This window comes from Nelumbo nucifera, chromosome 8 (assembly GCF_055504915.1).
Source record: "Nelumbo nucifera cultivar China Antique chromosome 8, China Antique-T2T, whole genome shotgun sequence".
Classification (NCBI taxonomy): domain Eukaryota; kingdom Viridiplantae; phylum Streptophyta; class Magnoliopsida; order Proteales; family Nelumbonaceae; genus Nelumbo; species Nelumbo nucifera.
Genome location: NC_142656.1, coordinates 18,141,988 through 18,167,981, shown reverse-complemented (window position 1 = coordinate 18,167,981; position 25,994 = coordinate 18,141,988). Strand labels below are relative to the sequence as shown.

At 40.5% G+C, this 25,994-nt stretch overlaps 2 protein-coding genes and 1 pseudogene across 8 annotated transcripts; 1 reads left to right on the top strand and 2 right to left on the bottom strand.

Moving 5' to 3' along the window:
- Positions 1 to 236: 236 nt before the first annotated feature.
- On the top strand, positions 237 to 19,511 carry G3PP5 (Major facilitator superfamily protein). Of its 6 annotated transcripts, none has more exons than XR_733806.3 (4): positions 237 to 1,366; positions 1,467 to 2,004; positions 17,405 to 17,483; positions 19,169 to 19,511. XR_733806.3 is itself a non-coding variant. In XM_010246448.3 (3 exons), exons 1-2 carry the CDS (start codon positions 391 to 393, stop codon positions 1,982 to 1,984), a joined length of 1,494 nt encoding a protein of 497 aa, XP_010244750.1. In that variant the 5' UTR covers positions 237 to 390; the 3' UTR covers positions 1,985 to 2,004; positions 19,169 to 19,511. The 6 variants fall into 6 exon arrangements, 4 of the variants coding, with proteins under 4 accessions (XP_010244750.1, XP_088749466.1, XP_088749467.1 ...); XR_016079558.1 differs by lacking the exon at positions 17,405 to 17,483 and adding an exon at positions 17,010 to 17,116; XM_010246448.3 differs by lacking the exon at positions 17,405 to 17,483.
- LOC148789669 (uncharacterized) lies at positions 2,043 to 17,126 on the bottom strand (annotated as a pseudogene).
- Positions 19,512 to 21,669: 2,158 nt separating the features above from the next.
- On the bottom strand, positions 21,670 to 25,709 carry LOC104588499 (putative protein phosphatase 2C 27). Of its 2 annotated transcripts, none has more exons than XM_010246445.3 (4): positions 25,267 to 25,709; positions 23,654 to 23,851; positions 22,686 to 22,897; positions 21,670 to 22,560 (listed from the first exon to the last, which is right to left on the bottom strand). In XM_010246445.3, the coding sequence occupies exons 1-4, from the start codon at positions 25,444 to 25,446 to the stop codon at positions 21,990 to 21,992; spliced, it is 1,161 nt and encodes a 386-aa protein (XP_010244747.1). In that variant the 5' UTR covers positions 25,447 to 25,709; the 3' UTR covers positions 21,670 to 21,989. The 2 variants fall into 2 exon arrangements, with proteins under 2 accessions (XP_010244747.1, XP_010244748.1); XM_010246446.2 differs by having other exon boundaries at positions 23,654 to 23,848.
- Between the last annotated feature and the right edge of the window lie 285 nt (positions 25,710 to 25,994).

Here is a 25,994-nt window from a genome sequence, read left to right as displayed (position 1 = left end):
ACGCTGGGTGGCGGCCTGACGGGTGCAGGAGCCGGATCTCCTTCAAGCAAAAGTGCAAAACCTCTGCGCACAGCATCCCATATTTTAGTGGTTTGCTGAACCTTGGGCGAACCCTTACTAGTTTGCAGTAGCTTACTAGGATCAACTCGATCCGACCAAAAAACAGAAAAACCGGGCGGTTCAACTGAGCACCAGGGAAATTTGGTCAACTTACGACTACCGTGGACAGAGCTTAGAAATGTTTCCAACAGATGAAGCCTACACAGTTATTACCGGAATGGGCGAAGATCTCTTGTCCGAAGAATCCCAGCTCTGTTCTTCTCCTTCGTCTAATCGTCTTTTCCATTTCTTTGACTAGCATTCTTTCTCTTTATTTCCACGGATAAAAAGATGGAAACCAGAACCCTAAAACTATCTCCCGGTTACAGTCTCTTCTCTGCAACCAAAATCGCTCAAAAGAACATTGTTTTCTTCCAGATCTGCGTCTTCCTGATTACTTTTTTAGCTTACGCTTCGTTCCACGCTTCTCGAAAGCCCCCAAGCATTGTAAAGAGCGTCCTAGGCCCCGAAGTACAATCTAATGAAGCTGCAATTTCCGAAACTGGGCGCAATTCGAGCTCAACTGATACCGGTTGGGCTCCGTTTGATGGAGAACGTGGACCTCATAGGCTGGGAGAACTCGATCTGGCTTTCCTGTCTGCGTATTCTTTAGGGATGTATTTTGCTGGGCATATTGGTGATCGAATTGATCTTCGGCTCTTTCTGACATTTGGGATGGTTGCGAGTGGGGTTTCTACAATTGTTTTTGGGTTGGGATATTGGTGGAAGATACATTCTTTAGGGTTTTTCTTGGTGGTTCAGATTGTGAGCGGGTTGTTTCAGTCGACCGGATGGCCTTGTGTTGTTGCGGTTGTTGGGAATTGGTTCGGGAAAGCGAAGAGGGGACTGATAATGGGGATCTGGAATTCTCATACTTCGGTTGGCAATATCGTTGGTTCGGTTGTTTCTTCGTCTGTGTTAGATTTTGGTTGGGGCTGGTCGTTTGTGTTGCCGGGCATTTTCATTATTTTGGTTGGCATTTTGGTTTTCCTGTTCCTTGTCGTGAATCCTGAAGATGCAGGGTTTGTTTCTCCTGGGAAAGAGATAGAGATGAGTTCTGAAGTTGAATCCATGAAGAATTTGGAAGAGATCAACGGGGAAGAAGAGGGTCTCCTTCACTCCGAACATCCAGATTCAACAGCTGCAATTGGATTCTTAGAGGCTTGGAGGTTACCGGGTGTAGCACCATATGCTTTTTGCCTTTTCTTCTCAAAACTCGTGGCTTACACCTTCCTGTACTGGTTGCCTTTCTATATAAGGCACACAGGTATGTATGTGATTGCTAAAATTTTAGCTCCAAGCTCTACTTCAGTAATGAAATTCTGGATTGGGTTAGTATTTACTTTAAATTCATATTTGCACTGAAGCTGTTGCTGGGAAGCATTTATCAAACAAAACTGCGGGAATGCTGTCAACGATATTCGATATAGGAGGAGTATTTGGTGGCATTATGGCGGGATACATTTCTGATATGACTGAGGCCCGTGCTCTTACATCAATTCTATTCTTGATTTTCTCAATTCCTTCTCTTATTCTTTATCGTATTTATGGAAGCTTCTCTATGTCCACCAACATTGTGTTGATGTGCCTTTCTGGATTGCTTGTGAATGGCCCGTATGCACTTATTACCACAGCTGTTGCAGCTGATCTGGGTACACAGAGCTCGATCAATGGGAATTCCCGAGCTTTAGCTACTGTCACAGCTATCATAGATGGTACTGGTTCTGTTGGTGCAGCTTTGGGCCCACTGCTGACAGGATATATTTCGACCAGAGGATGGAATAGTGTTTTTGTGATGCTTATTCTTGCTATTCTTTTTGCGGCTCTGTTCTTGATTCACCTTGCGCACACAGAGATTAGAAGCAAGATGAGTGAAGGAAGATAGCTTTGTTACAAGAAGAGAGTGTAGTGACAGAAACCTCTATTGCTCAGCCATTTTATTATTCTATTTTTTGTTCTGTGCTGCTCATTTAGTCATTCTTTATACTTGTTCATTTTTGGTCTTTAGTAAATGCATGTAAAATAGAACCACACACGAATGAAATTCTCCCTTTTCTCCATTTTATTAGAAGAGATCTGGGATATTGACATCATATTGTTTTTTGGGTTTCTTCTAACAATGCAATACTTCCATGTCTACTATCTGGCCAGGAATACAATATCAAATTATCCTCTGTTCAATTGGAAAAACTTGTTTCTTCTCTCTCAATAATGTGTTTATGTTTCTTTAATCAACAACAATATAAACAGAAATTATACATTCCTTCACTAATTGACCCCAAATATATTGCTCTTACACTTCCAAAATCCCTTCTTCACCAATTATACATTCAGCTTCCAAAATCCCTTCTCCAGGGGTTTCCATACTCTTATAGCCTTAACCTTTTTTGTTGAAGAAGCAGCCTTGATAATATGCTTACTTCGTAGAATATTGAATGTTTTTGCATCAGCTTAATGCACTAAAGGTGATCATACCTTTGATTATGTTATTACCTGGTTCAGCCTTCAGTTAACGGATGTTTGAGTTCTTCAAGAGGAAGAAAACAATTGCTGTACATGAACCACCTATTTGTGTGTGTTTGTTATGGGCCTGAGAATAGGATCTCGTCACGGGTCGGTCCACGGGAAAAACAGGTTTTCCCTTGTTCCTCCCTTTTCTTGAAGAACCTATCTTGTCACCCTAAAAGGTGATTTGTTCAAGAGATCACCAATTCTCCTTTGCTCTCTTTCTTGACTGAAATTTTCGATGCCTTTATTGAATAATATCAGCTCCTTAAATAGGAGATTACAAGAGGTACGAGTCCTACTTTTAGGAAGACTCCTTGCTAATTAGGAAGACTCCCTACTAATCTATCCTACTGAACTGATAAGATAAGATAAGACTCCCTTAATCTATCCGACTGAACTGATAAGATAAGATAAGACTCCCTTAATCTATCATACTGAACTGATAAGATAAGATAAGAATGCTGAATAGATAAGATAGAACTGTATCTAGCTGGAATTAGATAAGATGAGAACTGAAAACACCCAATTACTGCTGCTGCCGGCGGCTATACTTCTTCCCAATAAACGTGTCCACATCATTACTCCCCTCCTGGACTAAGAGCTTGTCCTCAAGCTCGAAATTAGGATATGTGTCTTAAAACTCAATCAAAGGAATCCAGGATAGGTGGAATGATTTTGCTCCCCCCTGGATCGGGTTCCAATGAAGAGGGTTCATCCTCAGACAGCTGCAGTGAGATACCAAGATTTGACCATGCGTAGCTGCATTCTTTGTCGCGGGCAACTGCAGCCTTAAGGTACTTCTGAGATGTCTTGAACCGTAGAGTATAAAGATTGTGAAGGCCAAGCTGGTGCCACTGAACCGCATCATCTGGATCCTCTTCTATTGTCTGCTTTAGTGTGTACAGAGGTTGCTCTTCCACTTCCGTCAAATCATTATGTCCAGTTTCAAACGTTGCTGCAATTTCATGCTGAGCCTTGTGAACCATGGCAAGTCCTGCCCATGCTATCCGAAGCTCAATTGTTGCAGAGTCCCCTTCTCTGAGTATTGAAGCCATTTCATTCGCAGCCCATGAAAGTTGTTTAGTGGGATCTTGAGACCTTTCTGCATCCTTGATACGATGAAGCGCAACAACATATCGAGTTGACATGCAATTAGGCTCCAGGTTTGCTGCCTTCTCCAGGCACTTTCTAGCACTTTTATGATCACCAGCCAAATAGTATGCATTAGCAAGATTCACCCAGATATGTGCAGCCCTAGGATCTGATCTGACTGCAGCTAACAAACACTCTTTTGCAACATTTGCAGCCGCAACATGAGGCATACAAGCTCCTTCACCAGCACTTGCCCCCGCACCTGCAACAACTGAACCATATTTACACAAAAGAAGAGATGCGTAATTGATTAGGGCCGCAGGATGGTTTTGATCTTTTAGAATCAAATCTTGGAAACATTTCATTGACAACTCCAAGCTACCACTTTGAAGATAAGCAATCCCAAGATTTGCAAGGGAGTCCAAGTGGTCAGGAGCAATAGACAACAAAGAGGATAAAACCGATATAGCACTCTGTAGACGGCCGGTTCTAATAAGTAATAAACCAAGTGTATTCCAGACAGATGCTTGTCTAATATCTGACTGCACTGACTCCTTCAACTTAGAAATAATTTCTCCAAGTTCTTCATGCGTGAGTTCTTTATCGACACAATGATCAATTGTACTTCCTAGCAGGAGGCACTGTGCATGATGAATTTGAACTAAAGAAAGTAACTCAGGCCTGTCAATCTCTTCCTCACTTCGAAGTAATATTTTTGCTGCCTTTTCATATGCTGGCACTGCCTTCTATGGCTGACCCAACCTCTGGTGCATTAGGCCAAGTATAAAATGTGCATGGGCATCTTCCTTGCAACATGAACCAAACCAGTTTTAAGGCTGCTAACTTTTTCCTCACGGGATGCTGGAGCCCCTTGACAGTGTTGATCGGCATCCGTATCAGGCCCATTCAAGAGAACATTTGCCCTGCGCTAGGGCAACGACCTACTGCTCACCAGACGATTCTGCCATGTCTGGTCGGCGGCCGATTGTGGTTGCAGCCCCTTTTGGGTTCCTTTCCTTGCTGGAAAAGTACAACTCCATCAAGTGCCTTAATTCTCGGACGTCGTCCTTGATCTCGCGCACCTCCGTGTTGTTTTCCACGATCTTGAGCTCCAGTTCATGAACCCTAGTCGTCAACTGCTCAAGGTCACTCAAGACGCCTTGCTCTGATACCAAATTGTTATGGACCTGAGAATAGGATCTCGTCACGGGTTGGTCCACGGGAAAAACCTCCTGTTTTCCCTTGTTCCTCCCTTTTCTTGAAGAACCTATCTTGCCGCCCTAAAAGGTGATTTGTTCAAGAGGTCACCAACTCTCCTTTGCTCTCTTTCTTGACTGAAATTTTCGATGCCTTTATTGAATAATATCAGCTCCTTAAATAGGAGATTACAAGAGATAAGAGTCTTACTTTTAGGAAGACTCCCTACTAATCTATCCTACTGAACTGATAAGATAAGATAAAACCCCCTTAATCTATCCTACTGAACTGATAAGATAAGATAAGACTCTCTTAATCTATCCTACTGAACTGATAAGATAAGATAAGACTCCCTTAATCTATCCTACTGAACTGATAAGATAAGATAAGATTGAACTGATAAGATAACATAAGAATGCTGAATAGATAAGATAGAATTGTATCTAGCTGGAATTAGATAAGATGAGAGTTGAGAACACCCAATTACTGCTGTTGCCAACGGCTATACTTCTTCCCAATAAACGCGTCCACATCAGTGTTAATAGATGTTATTTTTTATATGTATAGTACCACAGGGGTACTATTGTACTTTTACTCCTCTTTATGTTTAGTTGTTGTCGCTCAAGTATAAATATAACATACTTCACCGCCTGCAGTATCTTTTTGGGCTCTTAGTCCTCTCCTCTCTCCTCTCCTCTCTCCCTTCCTCTCTTCTTCCTGTTCAACATGGTATCAGAGCAGGACAACTAGGTCTGAAGGGAGAAGTCGAGCAATCTGTCTTTTCCTCTTCTTCGCACCAGATTCCCAGCATGTAGAAGACTTTGTTTCGAGGGTGACTTACTTTGTTATCATCTAGTGTTCGGCTGTCCTGATGTTCGACTGAAGTAACTTTTTTTCTCTCTTCTCTTTTCTGGTCGTGTGCCTGCGTTGGACCTATACTAGGTCTGTCGATTGGATGTGAGGTGAGATGCACCTCTTTCTTTCCTTTTTTTGTGGGGTCGTTTGATTCCTGTGAAACTGTAGGTTGTAAGGACCTTGTTTATGTGCTGCAACAACAGCTTTTATGGTGGACTGAAGGTCTAGAAGTGGTCGGTACCTTCTGTAACAACTTTTTAAGGCTGTGTTCCTCTTTCGTGTGTTGTTTTTTTGAATCTTGTGAATAAACCCTAGTTGATTCTAGGTCAAAGTAGAGAAGAAGAAAGAAGAAAGAAAAGAGAATGAAGGAGAGAAGAAGAGTGTTCGGCCAGACTAGAGAGAATGTGAAAAATCACTCTCCTAGCCGACCCACTTGAATTTTATTCATAAAACTTAGAGTTACAAGAAAGACAATCTTGTCCCTCATAGAAGATGGGGCACATAACTTAAACTCAGATACAATAGACCTTTCACATTCAAGAAGATACACCAGAATGACCAAAATACCCCTGACTCGAGCATTCTAACACTCCCCCTCAAGCTGGAGAGTATATATCATATAGTCCCAGCTTGTTACAAATGTAATCTATTCTTCCCCGAGACAATCCTTTTGTGAAGAGATCTGCCCACTGATTTCCTGAGCTCACATGAGATGTAGTTATTACCCCACTTATCACTTTCTCTCTCACAAAGTGACAATCCACCTCAATATGTTTAGTTCTTTCATGGAAGACGGGATTGGATGAGATGTGAACAGCAGCTTGGTTATCACAGTATAGTTTCATGGGTTTGTCAATTGAGAAACCCATCTCCTGTAGTAAGTTCTTCAGCCATACTAGTTCACATGTGGTGTGGGCCATAGCCCTGTACTCTGTTTCTGCACTACTTCTTGCCACCATTGTTTGCTTCTTGCTCTTCCAAATTACAAGATTTCCACCTAGGAAGGTACAATACCCTGTGGTTGACCTCCTGTCTGATATAGAGCCAGCCCAGTCAGCATCTGTGTACCCTACCATCTCAAGAGTTCCTCCCTTTTGGTATAACAAACCATGACCTGGAGCACCCTTTAGGTACCTAACAATTCTCAGAACAGCTTCCCAGTGAGGAACCCGGGGATGTTGCATAAACTGACTCACCACACTCACAACAAATGATATATCTGGTCGGGTAATGGTCAGGTAGTTCAACTTTCCCACCAACCTTCTGTATCTTTTAGGATCATCAAACTCTTCACCTGCATCCACACTTAACTTGGCATTGAGTTCCATAGGAGTCTCTGCTGGTTTAGCACCTAACAACCTCGTTTCTTCAAGTAGATCAAGAACATATTTTCTCTGACATAGGTTGATCCCCTGTTTTGACCTTGCAACCTCTATTCCTAGGAAATACTTTAGCTTCTCTAGATCTTTCGTATTGAAGTGGTCCTGTAAGATTTTTTTCAGCTTGTCAATTCCATTGCTGTCACTTCCAGTTATGACAATATCATCCACATACACGACTAGCAAGATTTTCCCATCCTTTGAGTTATAGCTGAACACAGAATGATCAACCTGACACTGTTTCATCCCAAAGGCCTTCACAACTTCACTGAACCTGCCAAACCATGCACGTGGAGATTGTTTCAGTCCATAGATTGCCTTTTTGAGCCTGCACACCTTACCAGCCTCCCCCTGAGCAACAAACCCTGGTGGTTACTCCATATACACCTCCTCAACAAGATCACCATGTAGGAAGGCATTTTTTATGTCAAGTTGTACGAGAGGCCAATCGTACATAGCAGCTAATGAGATCAACACCCGAATTGAACCAATTTTAGCCACAGGAGAGAATGTCTCCATATAGTCCACACCATATAACTGAGAATAGCCCTTGGCCACTAACCGTGCCTTCAATCGTTCCACACTGCCATCAGGAAGATGCTTCACTGTATAGACCCATTTACACCCAATAGTGTGCTTACTAGGAGGAAGGGTGGTGAGTTACCACGTGTGATTATGTTGTAGAGCAGAGAGTTCTTCTTCCATGGCTTGCCGCCACCCTGGGGAGGTAAGGGCTTCCTGTACAGTCTTGGGAATGGGAACCGATGAGAGTAATGATATAAACTTGCAATGAGAAGCAGAAAGGTGAGCAGTGGAAACATAGTCCGAAATGGGATGAGAAGTACAAGTACGTTTACCTTTCCGCAAAGCAATAGGGAGATCAAGATCTGAGGGAGAAGGAGCAATAGCAGGATCTGTCGACAGATGCTGAAGTGGAGGAGGAGCCAAAGCACTTCTGCGGGTATACACTTGAGTAATTGGCGGCCTCTCTGTAGTAACAAGCATAGGATGTGCATCTGCAGTAGGAATGAGAGCTACGGGAAGAGGGTCCACAACCGGTACAGGAAGAGGAACCATAGAGGGAGAAGAAGAGACCCCGACATCTGAGAAAAATGGAACTGATTCAAAGAAGGTGACATCAGAGCACACAAACGATTTATGAAATTTTGGGTTATAACACTTATACCCTTTCTGAGTCCTCAAGTAGCCAAGAAAAATACACTTCGTAGCTCGAGCATCTAGCTTGTTTACTCCAGGCCCCAAGTGTTGAACAAAACAAACACAACCAAAGACTCTTGGGGTGAGAGGAAATGGAGACAAAGTGGGAAACAACACGGAGAAAGGGGATTGACTTCCAAGGATTGACATGGGCATCCGATTTATCAAAAAACAAGATGTAAGAACAACATCACTCCAAAAATGCTTTGGGACATGCATATTGATCATCAAGGACCGAGCAATTTCAAGAAGATGTCTATTTTTCCATTCAGCTACACCGTTTTGTTGCGGGGTGTAGGCACAAGAAGTTTGATGAATTATTCCATGATGTTCTAGGTATTGCTGAAATGGTGAGGAGATGTATTCTTTGGCATTATCGGAGCGAAGTATTTTCATATGAATACCAAATTGAGTGCGTATTTCAGCATGAAATTTCTGAAAAATAGAGAACAATTCTACAGTCTTTCATAAGATAGATCCATGTCATCCTTGAAAAGTCATCAACAAAGATTACAAAATACTTAAACCCATTGTATGACACCACTTTAACTGGACCCCATACATCAGAATGAACTAAAGCAAAAGGAATTGAGACACGACTATCAATTCTTGGACTAAATGAGACTCGATGATGTTTTCCCAACTGACATGACTCACAATCTAATGATAAAGATGACTCAAGGAAGGAACTAGTAGCTTCAAAGCCTTGAGAGAGGGATGACCAAGTCTGCAGTGCCATTGGAGAGGAGTAAGAGACGACTGAAAAGCCACTGGGGGGCCACCACCATCAAGGTAATACAAACCACCTGCTTCATGCCCTCCACCAATCTTCCTCCCCATCTTGAGATCCTGAAACACACAAGAAGAAGGATAGAATGTTACAAAACAATTAAGGGACTTGGTTAATCTGCTAATAGACATAAGGTTAAAAGGGAACTTAGGAACATATAAAACAGATGCTAAAGACAAGGAGGAGAGATCAACATCACCAACACCACAAATAGGAGATGTAGAACCATTAGCAAGTGTCTGAGATGTGGAGGAGCGAGAAAGGGAAGAAAATACATCAAGAGTCCCAGACATATGGTCTGAGGCTCCAGAATCAATGATCCAGGGTGAGGCTTTGGAAGCTAAGCAAGTCATACCTGAATGGGCAAGTGTAGTTGTGTTCTACTGAGATGTTTGAAGGAACTGCTCATATACTGCCCGTGGTACACTCACCATTTCCTGCCGGAAGCACAAGCGGGTGTGGAGGGGGTTGGGGCAGTTTGCTGGCTTTCAGTAATTGTGCTACTACTCTTAGATGTAGCATGGTTAGCCCATGTGTTGGGTGGACCACGCAAATCATAACAAAAATTAACTGTGTGCCTCTCTAAGCCACAATGTGTACATTTTCTCTGAGCATTACTCCTTCCTTTTCCACGGCCTCCCCCTGACTCTCGGCCTCCAGTCCGGCCACTAGCCCGGTTAAACATGTGTCCACCACAGTTGCTTGGAGGGCCACTGCTGCCACCACCACTTCTACTTCCATGGCCACTCCCTTTAGTCACTACCAAACCAGATCTATCAGAGAAGGAAGAATGTTCCACCGACTCAATGGATGTCCTCTTAAGACGGGCAAAAACTTCTTCAAGTGAGGGGAGAGCTGATCCCCTCAATATCTGTGCTCTGACAGACTCATACTCGGCCTTCAAGCCCACAAGAAACCTAGTCACATCAAGTTGTTCACATTGTTGTTGTTGGATCTGGACATCTGATGTTAGAGGGTGATACACATTGAGCTCATTACGAATGTTCCTCAAACTTGCATAGTACTCTTCCAAGCTTTGACTCCCTTGCTTCAAATTGAAGTACTCTTGGTATAATTGATACACCCTAGTTGTATTGTCTTGTCCAGAGTACAACTTCTTAGCATGATCCCAGATTTCCTTAGCTGTATCTAGGAACATGAAGTTCACACTAATCTTTGGTTCCATGCTGTTCCAGAGCCATGTCATTATTTGTGCATCTTCTTGTTCCCAGTCACTGAACCCAGGGGAATCAGAGGAAGGTTTCTCCTCTCTTACATGTTCTACCTTCCTCTTGGCCTTCAAGAACACCTCCACAGATTTTGCCCATGGTACATAATTCTCACCATTCAACTTGATGGATGTCATTTGAACACAGATAGTCTAGAGAAAGCATGACACCTGTTTTGTTATCATTCCCATTTTCAAATGAAGCCATCTTAATTATTTCACCTTCAAATACACAACACAACCTCACACTCTTTCACAAGGCTTATCTCACTTATAACACCACTAACTCCAGCTTCTTTAAATACACATTACACACCACACACTAAGGCTGAAATCACTCAGTCTTCACATCAAACACCTGGGCTGCATACTGCAGAACCATTCACCATCAACACACTAAGGCTGAAATCACTCAGTCTTCACATCAAACACTTGGGCTGCACACTGCAGAACTGATTACACACAAGGTCCAGGAGATCGACTTTTAAATATTTAGAAACATAGATACACCAATCACCACGACACAACCACCACCAATCTACTGCTGTTGTGAACTTCAGCAGTCGACAACTCTTCTTTCAGCATACATATGAAGGGAAATGCAGAGGAGCACGACTGAAATGCATATCAGTCACACCGAGCATCACCACAACCAACTTTTGAAGCAAAAAGAAAACATTCACAGTCCCTTACTTGGTCCAGCAACAGTAGTGTTCATACCTGTCCACATTCAGCCCTCTTCGATACTGAATAGAGGGTTTAATATACCACTCCAACGACCACCACAGCAATGACCGGAGGCATTCTCACCTCCAGGCCCACAAAATGACAACTCCTTTTCAGCCCCTTATCGAACCTTCACTCAGGTCAGTTGGAAAAGAAGAAGATGACTGTGAAGGTTGGCGGCGAACCCAGAAAGAGAACAACAGCAAGAAAGAAGTGAGGATACGACCTTACAGCTCTGATACCATGTGAATAAACTCTAGTTGATTCTAGGTCAAAGTAGAGAAGAAGAAAGAAGAAAGAAAAGAGAAAGAAGAAGAAGAAGGAGAGAAGAAGAAGTGTGTTCGGCCAGACTAGAGAGAATGTGAAAAATCACTCTCCTAGCCGACCCACTTGAATTTTATTCATAAAACTTAGAGTTACAAGAAAGACAATCTTGTCCCTCATAGAAGATGGGACACATAACTTAAACTCAGATATAATAGACCTTTCACATTCAAGAAGATACACCAGAATGACCAAAATACCCCTGACTCGAGCATTCTAACAAATCTGAAATCATGAGTGGTGAAGATTCTGCTACATCCGGTGTTTCTTCAACGCTGAATGGAATGAGTGGGGGTGTGGACATATCCTTTTCCATGGCTGTTGTCCCTCTTGATGGTTTAAATTATTTAGAGTGGTCAAGAGGGATCAAGTTGTACATCACTGCAAGGGGGAAGATATGTTATATTAATGGAAGAATAAAAGAACCACATTCTGGGAATGCTGAATATGATAGATGGAATCAGGAAAACATCATGGTTATGTCTTGGCTTTTAGTCTCTATGCAACCTCAAATAAGGAGGAATTTCATGTGGGCTGAAACGGCAAATGAGATCTGGGAACAAGCAAAATCAACATATTCGGAACTGCAACACTATGCAAAAATCTACCAACTATAGGCAGAATCGTCTACTTGTAAACACGGGAAGAGGTGTCTATCTATATATTACTCTGACTTGACTTTTGTTTGGAAGGAGTTTGATCATTATCAGAGTGTGGAATGGAAGTGTGATGAAGATGCAAAACTGTACAAAAAACTCGTCTCCCAGCAGAGAGTGTTTGCTTTTTTACATGGTTTGAACCCTACATATGAATCTATCAGAGTCTAGATCCTCGGTTCTAAGGATCTTCCATCAGTTCAGGAAGTTTATGCTCTTGTACAATCTGAAGAAAGCAGAAAGAATTTGATGAACAATTCTGGTGGAGATGCAGTTGTGTTGGCAGCAAAAGGGAGTGTTACTACTAGTGGGGGAAATTCTTCCAGGAAAGGAGATATTCAGAAAAAAATGGATGACAAAGATAAATTGTGGTGTACTCATTGCTAGAAGCCCCGACACACCCGAGATTCATGTTGGGATCTTCATGGAAAGCCGAAATGGGCTCAAGATCTGAATAAGAAGCAAAGTTCAGATATGAATAAAAAGTCAGAACATCAAGGTACAAAAAAACACACTATGGCCAACATGGCTACTCGAGAGAATCAACCCCCCATCCATACTGTGACTCAGACACATTCATCTGGATCTGACCCAAGGGAGGATATTATGAATTCCTTCCGTGATCATTTAGAGCTCTATGGTAGAGCAATTCGTCAGATGGATGCTCCTCCCTCAACCTCATTCGCGTCTACATCAGGTAACTCTGCCACAACTTTCCATGTTGCTTCTCACACCCTTGACTCTCCATGGATCATTGATTCTGGAGCGTCAAAACACATGACTGGTACGTCCTCTTACTTTCAAACCTATCACATTCTTTTTGGAAGAGACAAGGTGAGACTAGCTGATGGATCATATGCTTCCATAGCTGGTCAAGGAACCGTCTCTCTTCCCCTCGGTCTTACCCTCTCTGATGTTTTACATGTTCCAAAATTTCCCATTAATTTGTTCTCTGTTAGTAGTGTTACTAATTCCTTAAACTGCTCAGTGACCTTTTTCCCTTCTTATTGTGTGATCCAGGATCTGGCCTCGGGGAGGACGACTGATAGAGGACGTATGGTTGATGGACTTTACATGTTGGAGAATAAGGCTGGTCTTCATGTTACAGAGTCTAAGAGTCAGTCCTGTAAGAGTCAAGTTTATTTATGGCATTGTCGCCTTGGTCATTTATCTTTTGAGTCTTTGAAAGTGGTGTTTGTAGATCTGTTTAAGTCAGTGTCCGTTTCGGATTTCTCTTGTCAAACGTGTCAATTGAGTAAACATTGTAGAACTCATTTTCTTCCAAAAAATAGTAAATCTGAATTTCCTTTTCACATTGTTTATTCTGATGTGTGGGGCCCTGTTACTTTACCATCTGAGAGTGGTTACAAGTATTTTATTACCATCATTGATGATTATTCTAGATATACTTGGGTATATCCCATGTGAACCAGGGAGGAAGTACCAAAAATTATCCAAGATTTTCAGCGGTTGGTCTTCACTCAATTTCAAACTGAAATCCAAAATTTTCAATCAGATAATGCGAAAGAGTATTTTCATAGTGATTTCACGGAATTCTTTGCTTCGCGTGGTTCACTTCACCGTAACTCTTGTGCCCGAACACCACAACAAAATGGTGTTGTTGAACGAAAGAACCGACATCTCCTTGAAGTGGCCCGGGGTTTACTACTCCATATGAATGTCCCCAAACGTATTTGGCTTGAGGCTGTCCTTTGTTCTACCTACCTCATAACCGTATGCCTTCTCGTTGGTTAGAGTGCAAAGCCCTACATCAGCTTCTCTTCCCTAAGGCCCCCCTTCTTCCCATTCCTCCTCGCGTATTTGGTTGTCAGTGCTTTGTCCAAAATCTGTCTTCCACTCGTGGGAAATTGGATTCTCGTGCTATTCCTTGCATATTCCTGGGGTACTCCTTCACTCAGAAGGGATACCGTTGTTTTGATCCTGTTTCTCAGAAATTCTATGTTTCCATGGATGTCTCTTTCTTTGAGAATGAGCCTTTTTTCCCTGTTTCTCCTCAGGGGGAGTGTAGGAATGAGGAGAAACTGGTTCAGCTCCCTCCTCTTCTTGATCCTCTGCCTTTTCGTGTCTTCTTCCGTCGTCACAAAGGCCAACCAAATTCAAGAGCTGTGGAGAATCTAGAAGCTGTACCTCCAATGCCATCAAACTCCTCAGGGGCGGATCATACTCACTCAGGTACCTTGGTTCCCAATGATGTCCCTGACCCCATTGCAATTGATACCTCTATTGCTAATGACCTTGACCTTCCTATTGCTCACAGGAAAGGTGTTAGATCGTGCACCACTAAACACCCCATTTCCAACTTTGTTTCCTATGAAAACATTTCACCCTCTTTTCGTGCATTTCTTTCTTCCATTGATAGTGTCCTTATCCCTAAGAATGCGGCAGAAGCTCTTTCAGTACCTGAATGGACAGATGCCATGAAGGAAGAAATTAATGCCCTTCATAAAAATGGCACATGGGAACTTGTAGATCTTTCTAAGGGAAAGGATCTAGTTGGATGTAAATGGGTGTTCACCGTCAAACATAGGGCTGATGGCACGGTGGAGAGGTATAAAGCTCGTTTAGTGGCAAAGGGGTTTACACAAGTGTACGGAGTTGATTATGCAAAGACTTTTGCTCCTGTTGCCAAGATGAACTCCATTAGAGTTCTATTCTCTCTTGCTGCTAACCTTGACTGGGATCTACATCAGCTTGATATCAAGAATGCATTATTGAATGGTGACCTTGAAGAGGAAGTTTACATGATACAACCCCCTGGTTTTCAGGCTCAAGGCAATGAACAGAAGGTGTGCAAGTTGAAGAAGTCTTTATACGGGTTGAAACAATCACCAAGAGCTTGGTTCAGTAGATTCCATGTTGCGGTTTAGCAGAAATGATACAAGCAATGCCAATCTGATCACACACTGTTTGTGAAAAGAGGAGAAGGTAAAATTGTTGCTTTGATAGTATATGTTGATGATATAATTGTCATTGGTGACTGGAAGGATGAAATCCAGAGGTTGAAGAGTTTTCTTGCCACACAGTTTGAAGTAAGCCTCCAAGATACTTCCTTGGAATTGAAGTTGCCCGCTCAAAAAGGGGTATCTTCATTTCTCAAAGGAAGTATATCCTAGATTTACTCCAGGATACTGGAAAAATGGGAATGAAGCCAATTGACTCTCCCATTGATCCTAACCATAAATTAGGTGACAGCCAAGGTGAACCTGTCAAGGATGTGAAACAGTTTTAGAGACTTGTAGGGAGATTGTTATATCTTTCTATGACCCGCCCAGACATTGCTTATGTTGTTGGTGTCCTTAGCCAGTTTATGCATGCACCTATGTCCACTCATCTTGAAGCAGCAGAAAGAATCCTTCGATATCTTAAAACGTTTCCAAGTGCTGGCTTGTTGTTTCAAAGACACAGGCATTTGAAAGTTGAAGTGTATACTGATGCAGATTGGGTTGGATCTGTAAATGATAGAAAGTCTACTAGTGGCTACTGCACCTTTATAGGAGGAAACCTAGTTACCTGGAGAAGTAAAAAGCAAAGTGTGGTGGTTAGATCCAGTGCTGAAGCTGAATATCGAGCAATGGCTCATGGAGTGGCTGAAAGTATGTGGATAAAGAATCTGTTGAGTGAGTTGGGTTTTCCAGTGGACAGGCCTATGACCCTATTCTGTGATAACAAAGCAGCCATAAACATTGCTGCTAACCCAGTGCTACATGATAGAACAAAACACATCGAAGTCGACAAGCATTTTATTAGAGAGAAAGGCATCACAGGCGAAGTGTGTACTCCCTATGTCAGCTCTGAGGACCAACTTGCAGACATCTTTACAAAAGGACTACACCACTCAAGACATCATGATTTATGTGACAAGTTGGGCATGATTGATATCTATGCTCCAACTTGAGGGGGAGTGTTAACAGATGTTATTTTTTATATGTATAGTACCGCAGGGGTACTATTGTACTTTTACTTCTCTTTATGTTTAGTTGTTGTCGCCCTAGTATAAATATAACATACTGCGCCACCTGCAGTATCTTTTTGGGCTCTCAGTCCTCTCGTCTCTCCCTTCATCTCTTCTTCCTGTTCAACAGTGTGTGTTCTAATGGTCTGATAGTATTAGAGTTCTGAAAGGGATAGGGAGAAAAGTGGAAAGGGTGTAGGTTGAAGCAATGAGAAAAGATCTGAAGACTCAGTTAAGTTGAGTCAATGAAGACTATATTTAACTGAATTCTAGGTTGAAGCAGATATGGGCAGATGCTTTCCAACTGTGAATGCTTTTAACAATCAAAATTCCAGAAATTAATATGCTAATATTTAATTTTTCATGACCCTGAATATATCTTAGGCATAGACCAGAAATGTTCTGTTAGATCCTGCAGATGGGATCAGTTTATTCAAGTTTTCTTGATGCAGCACCAAGTCATTGATGGAGCTTCCCCTTCTCTTCAACTCCATTTGCATCTCCAGTAGCAAAGTTTGTGCAGCATTTGGAGAAATTGAGAAGTTCTCATATGCTATGAAGGTAGCTCCATAGGAGTTCTGCCTAACATATTGTTCTAATAGTCATGCCAATGGTATAAGGTTCTTTGGTTTTTTGGGTACACTTACTTTTACCATTCATAATTCTTTGATGACTTTTACCTTTTTTTTAGAAATAGCTGAAATGGATTCTTTAAATTTTAAACAAAGAAATACAATAGGAAAGAAGGGAGAGATAAACTCTCTTAGATCTCCCTCAATAAAACAAGGTTTACAACATAGCCCAAAATGATTGGTTCCTTCCCACCCCTTGTTTAGCCAATGCATCAGCAAAAGCATCTCTTTTCACCAATTGCAGATTAACCTCCATTCCTTGGGACAGCCACTTGATTCTCCTTATTTCATTAACGTAGCTCCACCAACCAACATCCTCTTCCTTTTTGCAGCCAATTTATGACTAGCTTTGGATCCCCTTCAATTATCAATTTGTGGATGTGCAACTTCTTAGCTTTTTGAAATCCTTCCATGACAGCTATTATTTCAGCCCTCAAAGGTACAGCCATTATTTCCTCTTCCTTTTCTGCTTTGTGCAGTCTCTCTTGGTGGAAGATCCTTGTTTATGAAAAATCTGAGATGAAGATGGTTACTCTGTGCGTGTTTCTAACATCATCTTCTGGAAGTAATGTTTATTTATTTGTCTTCTTTTGCATTTCAATCTTCTAAAATGATCAATGCCTGTTTTGCTCATTCATTCATGTTGGCGCTTTCAACATTTTTGGCATTTTCTGTTTGTTTTAGATCTCACTCCATCAGTAAGTAATTGATTGAATCCATTCATAAGGTTGTTTACTAAGAAAGATATGGTTGAAGAAGGAATGGAGAATGGAGGATGGTTTTCTGTATTATAGAGCTTCATCAGTGTGAGTGCAATATGCTATTGGGAGCAAAATTTTGTTCATTTTATTCAGAAAAAAAAAAATGTTTGTTTACTTTCTGTTGTTCCTGATGTTTGTGAATATCTGGGCCATAGGTATTAAATTTGTTTGAACCATGGATTCCTTCTTTGTGAAGGTGGATTCAAAAAGTTGTTTCTATATTTGACAATCTTTGAACACTTACTGGATCATCAGGCTTAGACCCTTTCTTCTGTCTTCAAGCATGCTCAATATTGGTTTTGCAAATTAACTTGGCAATGGCGGGAGCCTCGTGCACTGGGTTGGCCTTTAAATTAATATTGCAATGGCAGTTAGTTTTTCCATGATTGTCTCTGAATCAAAAGATATGTTCACCCCGCGGTACAAAATTCTTCATTGTATTGAATAATAAATATCAATGTGATCTTGATAATTTAGATTCTCTCTGTGATGCTTCATGTGCTACATATATACTTTGCAGAAACTATTGTAAAGAGCATTGAAGGGGCTTATCTTTTGAAAGAAGGTAGGTTGCAAGGGTTTAATTGTTCAAGAAGCTACTACTCAAAATCAAATAACTAATCTTGGATACATTTGCACTATGATACTATCATTTGTCAAGGCTCATCTATCAGTAACCAACCAAAAGAAGCCATTTCGAAACAAATCAATCCTTTGCTACTCATAGTTCAATTTATACATTTGTTTTGGTAAGTTGTATTTATAATAAAGCTGTCTAAAATGGGACTCAGTTGCTCATGAGTCACATTATGCTTCTCCAACTAACTTAAATTCCAGCATGTATCCATTCAAAGATCACACCCTATGCGGAGTACTGAGAAAAGGCATATATGCAAAATTATTGGGGTCGCAATCTCTGATCAACCCGTTTGGCCCACCCAACCCATCCACCTACAACCCGTCCAAAGCCAACCATTTGACATGTGGGTCAAATGAAATGGGTTAGGGTGGGTTTGGTTGAGGGTATATCCATAGGGTCATTGCTTAGTGTTCGAATGTTCTCATTTTGGCTTTTATTCTGCAAGTGGAAACTCTCTCCACCTTTGCTTCTTTTCTATTTGCTGTGATTACAGGGAAGCTTGAAGTGTTTGGTGTGTGTGTGTGTGTGGGGTGGGGGGGGGGTATGTCTCCTTCCCCTCCCTCCCTCTATGTTGCTTTTCTTTTCGCATGACCAGAGCGAGACTTGGAGGCTACTCAGCTACTGCTGTCTTTGGGCTTTTAGCCACCATTCCTTCCCCCAATCCCTCTTTTAAACCAATAGCTATAGTGACTGGTTATAGAACCAGAGAATTGTCTTTGTGCAAATAGAGCAGTCCAGAGCATCTGATCTTCCTCTTCTTCTTCTTCCTCTCATCTCACTTTCCCTTGATGTGCTGTGATTTGTGTATGCTTCCTGTTTTTGTTTTCAGTTCTTCCATTCTGGTTTGCTCTCGTACCTTGTTAATATTGGGTATTCTAAAGGCTGTTAGTATAAAATTGGGGATGTTTTTTCTCCCTCAACACAAGATTAGCAGTTACCTATCCAAAAAAAGAAAAAAAGATTACCAGTATATATATGTAGGGGGCTTAGCATGAATTTGCAAGTAACTTAGATTTAATGGTTTCAGATTTTGTTCTGCATTAAGATCATTCTAATACATGGCTACTACTGTCTCTTCCTCAATTTGCAGCCAATCTCGGAAATTGAAACATAAAAGTGCTTATCATGAACTGATGACATTTGGAATGCTAGATAAATGATATCCTCTGGCTACATGATATTTGAGAACCAATACATGGCAAGGTTACAGTTTCAAAATTGTACAACAACGCATTGATATTTCGGTGAACGAAAGATTAATTCACTCTTCATATGTAAAAGCACAGGCATATGTACATTTTACATCTTCATGTATGATCCATGAAACAAATAAGTTTGCCACTTGACATCATGGGTTGATTTCCCTTGTGTTTGGCATGGGTTGTTATTGGTTATGGATGGTTTAATGGATGGATTGATATCAAGTTGAATACCAACACACTGCTGGCAATTATAACATAAACATATTTGCGTGAATGCAAAACACTGGTACTTGACTTCGTGGCCAGTAGATTAGATTTCAGTCTGTCTCCAAGGACGTTAGTTTCCTAAGTCAGATTATGCCTAAAGACCTTGACTTTGATAGTATTTGCAAACTTGATCAATTTCCTGAGATAGTGCATGAAACACAGACCTTAGTTACTTGAGTTGTTCAGAATACTTAATGATTTGTTTGTGTTTAATTTTCACTTTTAGCTATCTTCCACTTTTAGTCTCATTCTACTTCAATTCGGATTAGCTGAATACACATCTATCATTTGGGCGTTATTCTAGGATTGATGAAATTCTATACTGACTTCCTTGAGAGGGTAGAAGATCAGATTTGGTGGCGGCATGCTAAATCTAGAATTTTCAGTCAATTCGATGCTTCATATCCTATTGACAGTAGATTCTGAGCCTCCGCCTTGGATTTAGATTTGGAAGCAAAAGATTCCCTCCAAGTGATATTTTTTTATTTGGACAGCAATCAAAAGAAAAGCACCCACCATTGATGCTTTAAGAAGGAAAGGCTTGCCCCTTGTCAATAGATGCTGTTTGTGTGGCACAGATGAAGAAAATGTCCTGCATCTCCTAATGAATTGCACTAATTCACAGGCTATGTGGTTTCTTGCTCTGAGTTTCTTTGGGGTGTCGTGGGTCAACCTTCCTGATGTTGAGCTCCTGTTTTCTACTTGGAGAATACAAGCTTTCATTTGAAGGAGAGCTCTGAAATATAGTTCCTTTTGCAATCTGTTGGTGCATCTGGAGGGAAGGGAACAGCCAAATTTTTGAAGATGTTTCCTGCCCAGTTAGAAGTTTTGTGGCTAGGTCGAGAGAACTGTTGTAAAGTGGGCCTCTACCAGCAATTCACTGATCACTAGGGTTCTCTTTTGTGGGATGATACCTTTGCTGGTTGATGCTTTTCTTTGTATTGTGTCTTTATGTTTCTTTGTAGTCGGCTGTAACGGAAATCTCTCTCCATTTACAGCTTTTTTCTACTCAATATCTAATGAAAATGATTACCACCTTTAAAAAAAAAAAGAAAAGAAAAAATCCCTGCTTAATTCTGTTAAAATCCTACTTGATCCATGTAGACTGAGTTTCAAAATACAAAAACCACATGGGCATATACTTAGTTTTTGTTTTAAGGCTTCTTTGTTGCAAGTTATCTCCAGCAAATTTTGTCAATGACAATTTCGAGCTCACTGCTGAAATGCATCAAACTTGTTGCATCACTTCCCCTTGTCAGTGAAGGATCGAATGACTACACACAGCAATGGCAGAGACCATTATCTGAACCTCTCTCTCTCTCTCTCTCTCTCTCTCTCTCCAGGGTTCGAATTAACGGGGGAGACCATGCGACTAGTCTCAGATAGGACATGCCTTTATTTATACCCTATGATCATCATCATAAGTTCGTTCATGGCTGAAAACTTGAAGCAAGCTGGTAATACAAAAACCACAAGGAAAAACACTTTGATCTTATTAGAAGATTTTGCCTTGTAAAATCATGAAAAGGGGTGATCTGGCTTATAGACAAGATTTGAATGATAATAAGCTCAGCAGCTCACATGGGCTTGATCATGATTCTTTGATTTTTTTTCTCATTGATAGCCTGCCAAAACTGTATCTGGCTGTTCAGTCACCATTGCCCAGGTGGTGTTTGAACTTTGTAGACCTCATGCGGTGCTGAGGTCGCTTACAAAAAAAGCCCCATCACCCCTTGTGAGCTCTGAAGCTTGGCATTGGCCTGCAAGATTCTCTCTCACGTTACCTTATATAAGCTCAACAAGTAATAATTATTGCTTGCCTAAAAGAGCAAAACACATGATTGAAACTGTCTAAATCCGTTCAAGTTTCCAAAAGCACAATCAGATGATCTATTGTCCGTCTCAACCTGCACTTCAATTCAGTGACTATGACATACATTTGCTTTGTCTCGTTATGTTGGTATCAACTGAGACCCAGTGGGGCCAGCATCCTCAGAAAGACTATGGATATTCACATTTCACATAATTTCTAAAAGGGGTTTCAGAAAATGGGTTAGTGCTAAATGGGCAATGTCCAGTAGGCAGAATTTTCTGGTTTGCTTCTTCCATGAGAATAACAGGCTTTTCACAAAGGATTGCATTATGACTTGATGCAAAACTTGTCTAACGAAAACATCAAGCCAGTCATTATTACAGCAAAAATTGTTTGAGAAGAACAAAATCTTCTCTTTGTGGAGGGAAAAATATAATATCTTATTTGTACAGACAGTATTTACAAATTAAGGATTGCAGTATCAATCCTCCTTGTGAATCAAAAGTCACCTGTGAATAGGCTGCAATTCTCCCCCAGACCCAGAACAGGAATGATAAGTAGAAGATCTTACTTCTGTAAGAATTATGCACAAACCAACCCTAACCAATTAATTAGCTGCTACCCATTACCTAGCTATCTCCCTGTAAAAGGTGGCATCTAATACTTTGCAGCCCCTCTGCTGATATGCTCCTTCTAACTTTAGCCTTTTGCACCACAACTTGGGGAGGAGGATTTGAGTGAAAGCACACCATTACAATTGTCAGATTGTCATCTGCCCCGCGGGTGATTGCCTCTTCAACCATTTCCTTGCAGCACAGCTTCACATCATTGTGCTCCTGGAGTCTCCTCCTTGCGAAGTCTACAGCATTTTGATTTGAAAATACATCCCAAATTCCATCGCTTCCAATGATCAAAAATTCATCCTCTCTAGTGAGTGTTATCAATTTCAATTCTGGTTCAGCACTCAAAGGCCCACCTTGTTCGCCTATTTCCTTCATACCTTCGATATGCCAGTTACCAAGAGCTCGAGTTACACCCAGTTGGCCATTCAAATAACCATCATCTATGTATCCACCTAGGGCTTCGATGCGCATTCTTTCCTTTGTACAGCAAGGTCTATGGTCCTTTGACATTTCTATTGCCACTCCACGCCGAGACAGCACAGCACGGCAATCCCCAGCATTTGCTACTAGCAGAGATCTGTCCAGACAATATCAGAATAGTAAATTGAAATTATTTAGTCTCTATACCAATGCTATCAAATTTAATACATACAGAGAGCATAAAAGAAATGTCCAACTAGTAGTGATTTATGGGAGACCTACCTCCCAAATATCATAGCAGTGAGTGCAGTTGTGCCGGAAGCCAGGGTAGACTGAACAGAGCACTTCCTTGCAAATGCAACATCTGTCTCCATATATGACCTTGTGACCACTTTCTCAAGCTCCAAGGGGAAATCAGCATCTTCAACAATGACTCTTGGCAAATTATCACGGACAAAATGTGCAGCACCCTTTCCTCCATGTCCATCAAAAACCTGTGAGAATATGAGTGTTCTTAGATATTTCACTCTGGTATGAGCTTCTGTAAGTGTCATATGCTTACTAAAATTTGATTTTGACACTTTGATTCCTTCAGATTTCTGTTTTATTCGAATGAGCAAAGAAACTGCAAATGTTTAGGTTGATTCAAAACTACATGGATGTGTATCCAGGTCCTGTATTTCATGCAAGGATCATAAGAATTTTTTTTTTTTTTATTTCATTTTTATCAAAAAGATGAATAGAAGGAAGTCAAAAAAGTTCATTAACCGGTTATCCGATAACCACATCTTCTTTTGGTAAGAATTTGAAGAGAGATGAAAACCATCTATAAGCAAGTTCAAACAATCGATAATCATAACTCATTTCTGACATGAACATAGTTACCTTAAAACACCCATAGAATGAGAATAGGGATTGGTAAGCAATGTAGCCAAATTAGGAATCACATATTCTCCCTCCCTCCACATGTGCCCACACATCTTGAGTACTGGGCATTTCACCAGAGCACTATTAACTCTCATATTATTGACCTCAATGGATGAACAGTGCATTCTATTTTCTGCTCTCCACTGTATTTTTCGCTTCCTATTTTCTTTGTGCAAATTATTGTTAACAATTTTTTTCTCTTTGAAGTAGTTCATCTAAATAATGGACCATTGCTTGTGTTTTAATAAGGGTCCAGAAAAAGAAACTTACATGGAGAGTTGGAGAATGCAACTCATTCAATTGAGTAGGAAAAAAAAACTTACACCAAAGAAGGAAATAGCCCCTCCATCAAGTACATTGTAACCGAACTTCTTAGCCAGGTCAGAAATGCATATATGGGTATCCTCCATGTACTCACGACCACCGATATCAGACCAGTCTCCTGAACGAATAGTGGGGACAAAGTGGTTTTGTTTACTGTCTGCGACGACCACTGTGTTCTCACAAATGCTTTCCAGCTGCTACACCCACAATGTCACAGCATCACTTCATCATATATGGGTATCCTTTATGGGGAAACCCCAGAAAGGATTAAGGTATTTTTGAGTAAGAGAAATGTTTTTTGATTAAAGCATGCTATACCCACAAGGGCCACAATGTCACAACATCAATTCATCAGATTGACAGACTGATAGGAAGGTTCTACCAAAATTAAAATAAAAAAAAAAAAACAGAAGAATGACCAATAGATAAGAAATGGGAAAATCCCAGAAAAGGTATTGTTGAGTAAAGCATGTTACACCCAGAGTCACAACATCACTTCAACAGACTGACAGACTGATATGAAGGTTTTTCTACTAAAATTAGATAAAAAACACAGAAGAATGACCAATAGATAAGAAATGGGGAAACCCCAGAAAGGATTAAGGTATTGTTGAGTAAGAGAAATATTTTTTGAGCAAAACATAATTTGGATTGAATCAAAAAGGAAATCAAAGATCACTGTCTCATTCTTACAAATGAAAAAAAAAAACAGAAATCCATTGAAAGTGTTTCATTTCATTCCAAAAACTGAATCACCATATGGAGGAAAACTCCACTGAGAAAAAAGAAGATAGAACCACTTATAGGAACTTGAAACAAATAACCCAATGAAAAATTAAGATATGGAACAAAATGTAGTCATAAAAATCAATTAAGAAAACTATCAGCTATTCCAGTCATCTTATCAGTGTTAGAGAGACAGACGAGAATGCAAAGATAGAGAGAAGGAAGTGAGCAAGTAAAACGAAAATCCACATATTTGCGAAGACAAAAGTACTCATAAAATATTTTTTTAATAAAATGAAAATGAGAAGAAGGAAATCATGGATTCATGGGCAGATGAAATCAACAGGAAGAAATACATAAAACTCAATTTCTGAGAAGTTCAAAGCATATTATCCATCGTTAGGTTCTGCAAAAGAGAGCTTCAATCATCAACTAGACATGCCGAATTGAAAGAAGAAACAAAACCCAATCAGGAGGAAAAGTGCATGCGCAAAAAGAGGCTGAAAGAAAAGTGATCATGTGGAAATAAACATAAACAAACAGCCCATAAAACAGATAAAGATAACATGGACTAGCACCATTCAGAAAAATAAAGTCACAGAGGAAGAAGCATATTGCATTGACATTGAAAACTGATGTTCCATTCATATAAAAAATAAAACAGATGCCCTCTTTAGAAAGAATTTCATAATAGAGGAAATCAACAGAAAAAAGCTACTGTGAAATTAAAATGAAAAAGCTTAATAAGCTAAAACCCAGAAACCAAATGGGTATTTTAATAAAATCTCTTAGAAGAAAATTAAGAAGAAATGATTAACCTCGAAATCAGAGAGAAAAAAAAAATCATTGCTCTGAGGTGAAGATAAGAAGAAACAAAAATCCTTACAGGAGTGGAATTGGCGGTTTCTAAAGAAATCCGATCAGGAGTACTTTTTGGTGACTTTTCTTCCCAATTCTCAACATGGGTGTTTAAGAATCCTGAATGCACAGGCCATGACTTCTCTTGTTCACAAAGACCAAAATTTTCCATAGTCTCCCCTACTTGTTCTGCGTCCTGCAAACACATTCTTTCTGGGGGGCTCAGAGCCCAGAGGTTTACAGAGAGAGAGAGAGAGAGGAATCAGAAATAATTTGAAGAAAGAAGATTCTAAGAATATCTGGGCAGTCTTACGAGGTGAGAAGGGAAATTGAGGATAGAAACTAGTTTTTAAGCAGAAAGACAGAGAGGCTAAAGTCTAGATTTTTCTAAGAGAGCGTGGTCTGAATCAGCTGGTGGGGTTATTTGAGATCTTTTTAAAATGTCGGTAACACTGGCTATAAGAACGTCTTTGTTCAATGTTAAAACAACCAACTTTTACCGCTCCATGTCTCTCACAATTTACTCGTTAGTTCTTCATCTTTGTCTAATTATTTCCGTTAATCTCTAATTACAACTTCCCCACTTTCTACTGTCTACGCTTTTAAGTTGATTAATGGGTAGGCCGAATGGTTGTCGGCACTCTAATATGGGCATCCAAAGTTTTGAAAGGAAGAGCTGTAAGTCTGTAACTGGACAAATTTCTAAGTTTGGGTCGAACCTGGTTGGATTCTTTTACCTACTTTTACTTGTTAAAT

What these genes read in the sequence shown, in the direction of transcription:
- LOC104588499 (XM_010246445.3), bottom strand. Translation starts at nt 25,446, where the DNA reads ATGTGTTTGCAGGACGCAGAACAAGTAGGGGAGACTATGGAAAATTTT. An exon ending in AAACCGCCAATTCCACTCCT is followed by an intron (nt 23,852 to 25,266) that starts GTAAGGATTTTT and finishes TTGTGGGTGTAG; the next exon opens with CAGCTGGAAAGCATTTGTGA. An exon ending in GGGCTATTTCCTTCTTTGGT is followed by an intron (nt 22,898 to 23,653) that starts GTAAGTTTTTTT and finishes ATATTCTCACAG; the next exon opens with GTTTTTGATGGACATGGAGG.
- G3PP5 (XM_010246448.3), top strand. Translation starts at nt 391, where the DNA reads ATGGAAACCAGAACCCTAAAACTATCTCCCGGTTACAGTCTCTTCTCT. An exon ending in TTTCTATATAAGGCACACAG is followed by an intron (nt 1,367 to 1,466) that starts GTATGTATGTGA and finishes TTTGCACTGAAG; the next exon opens with CTGTTGCTGGGAAGCATTTA.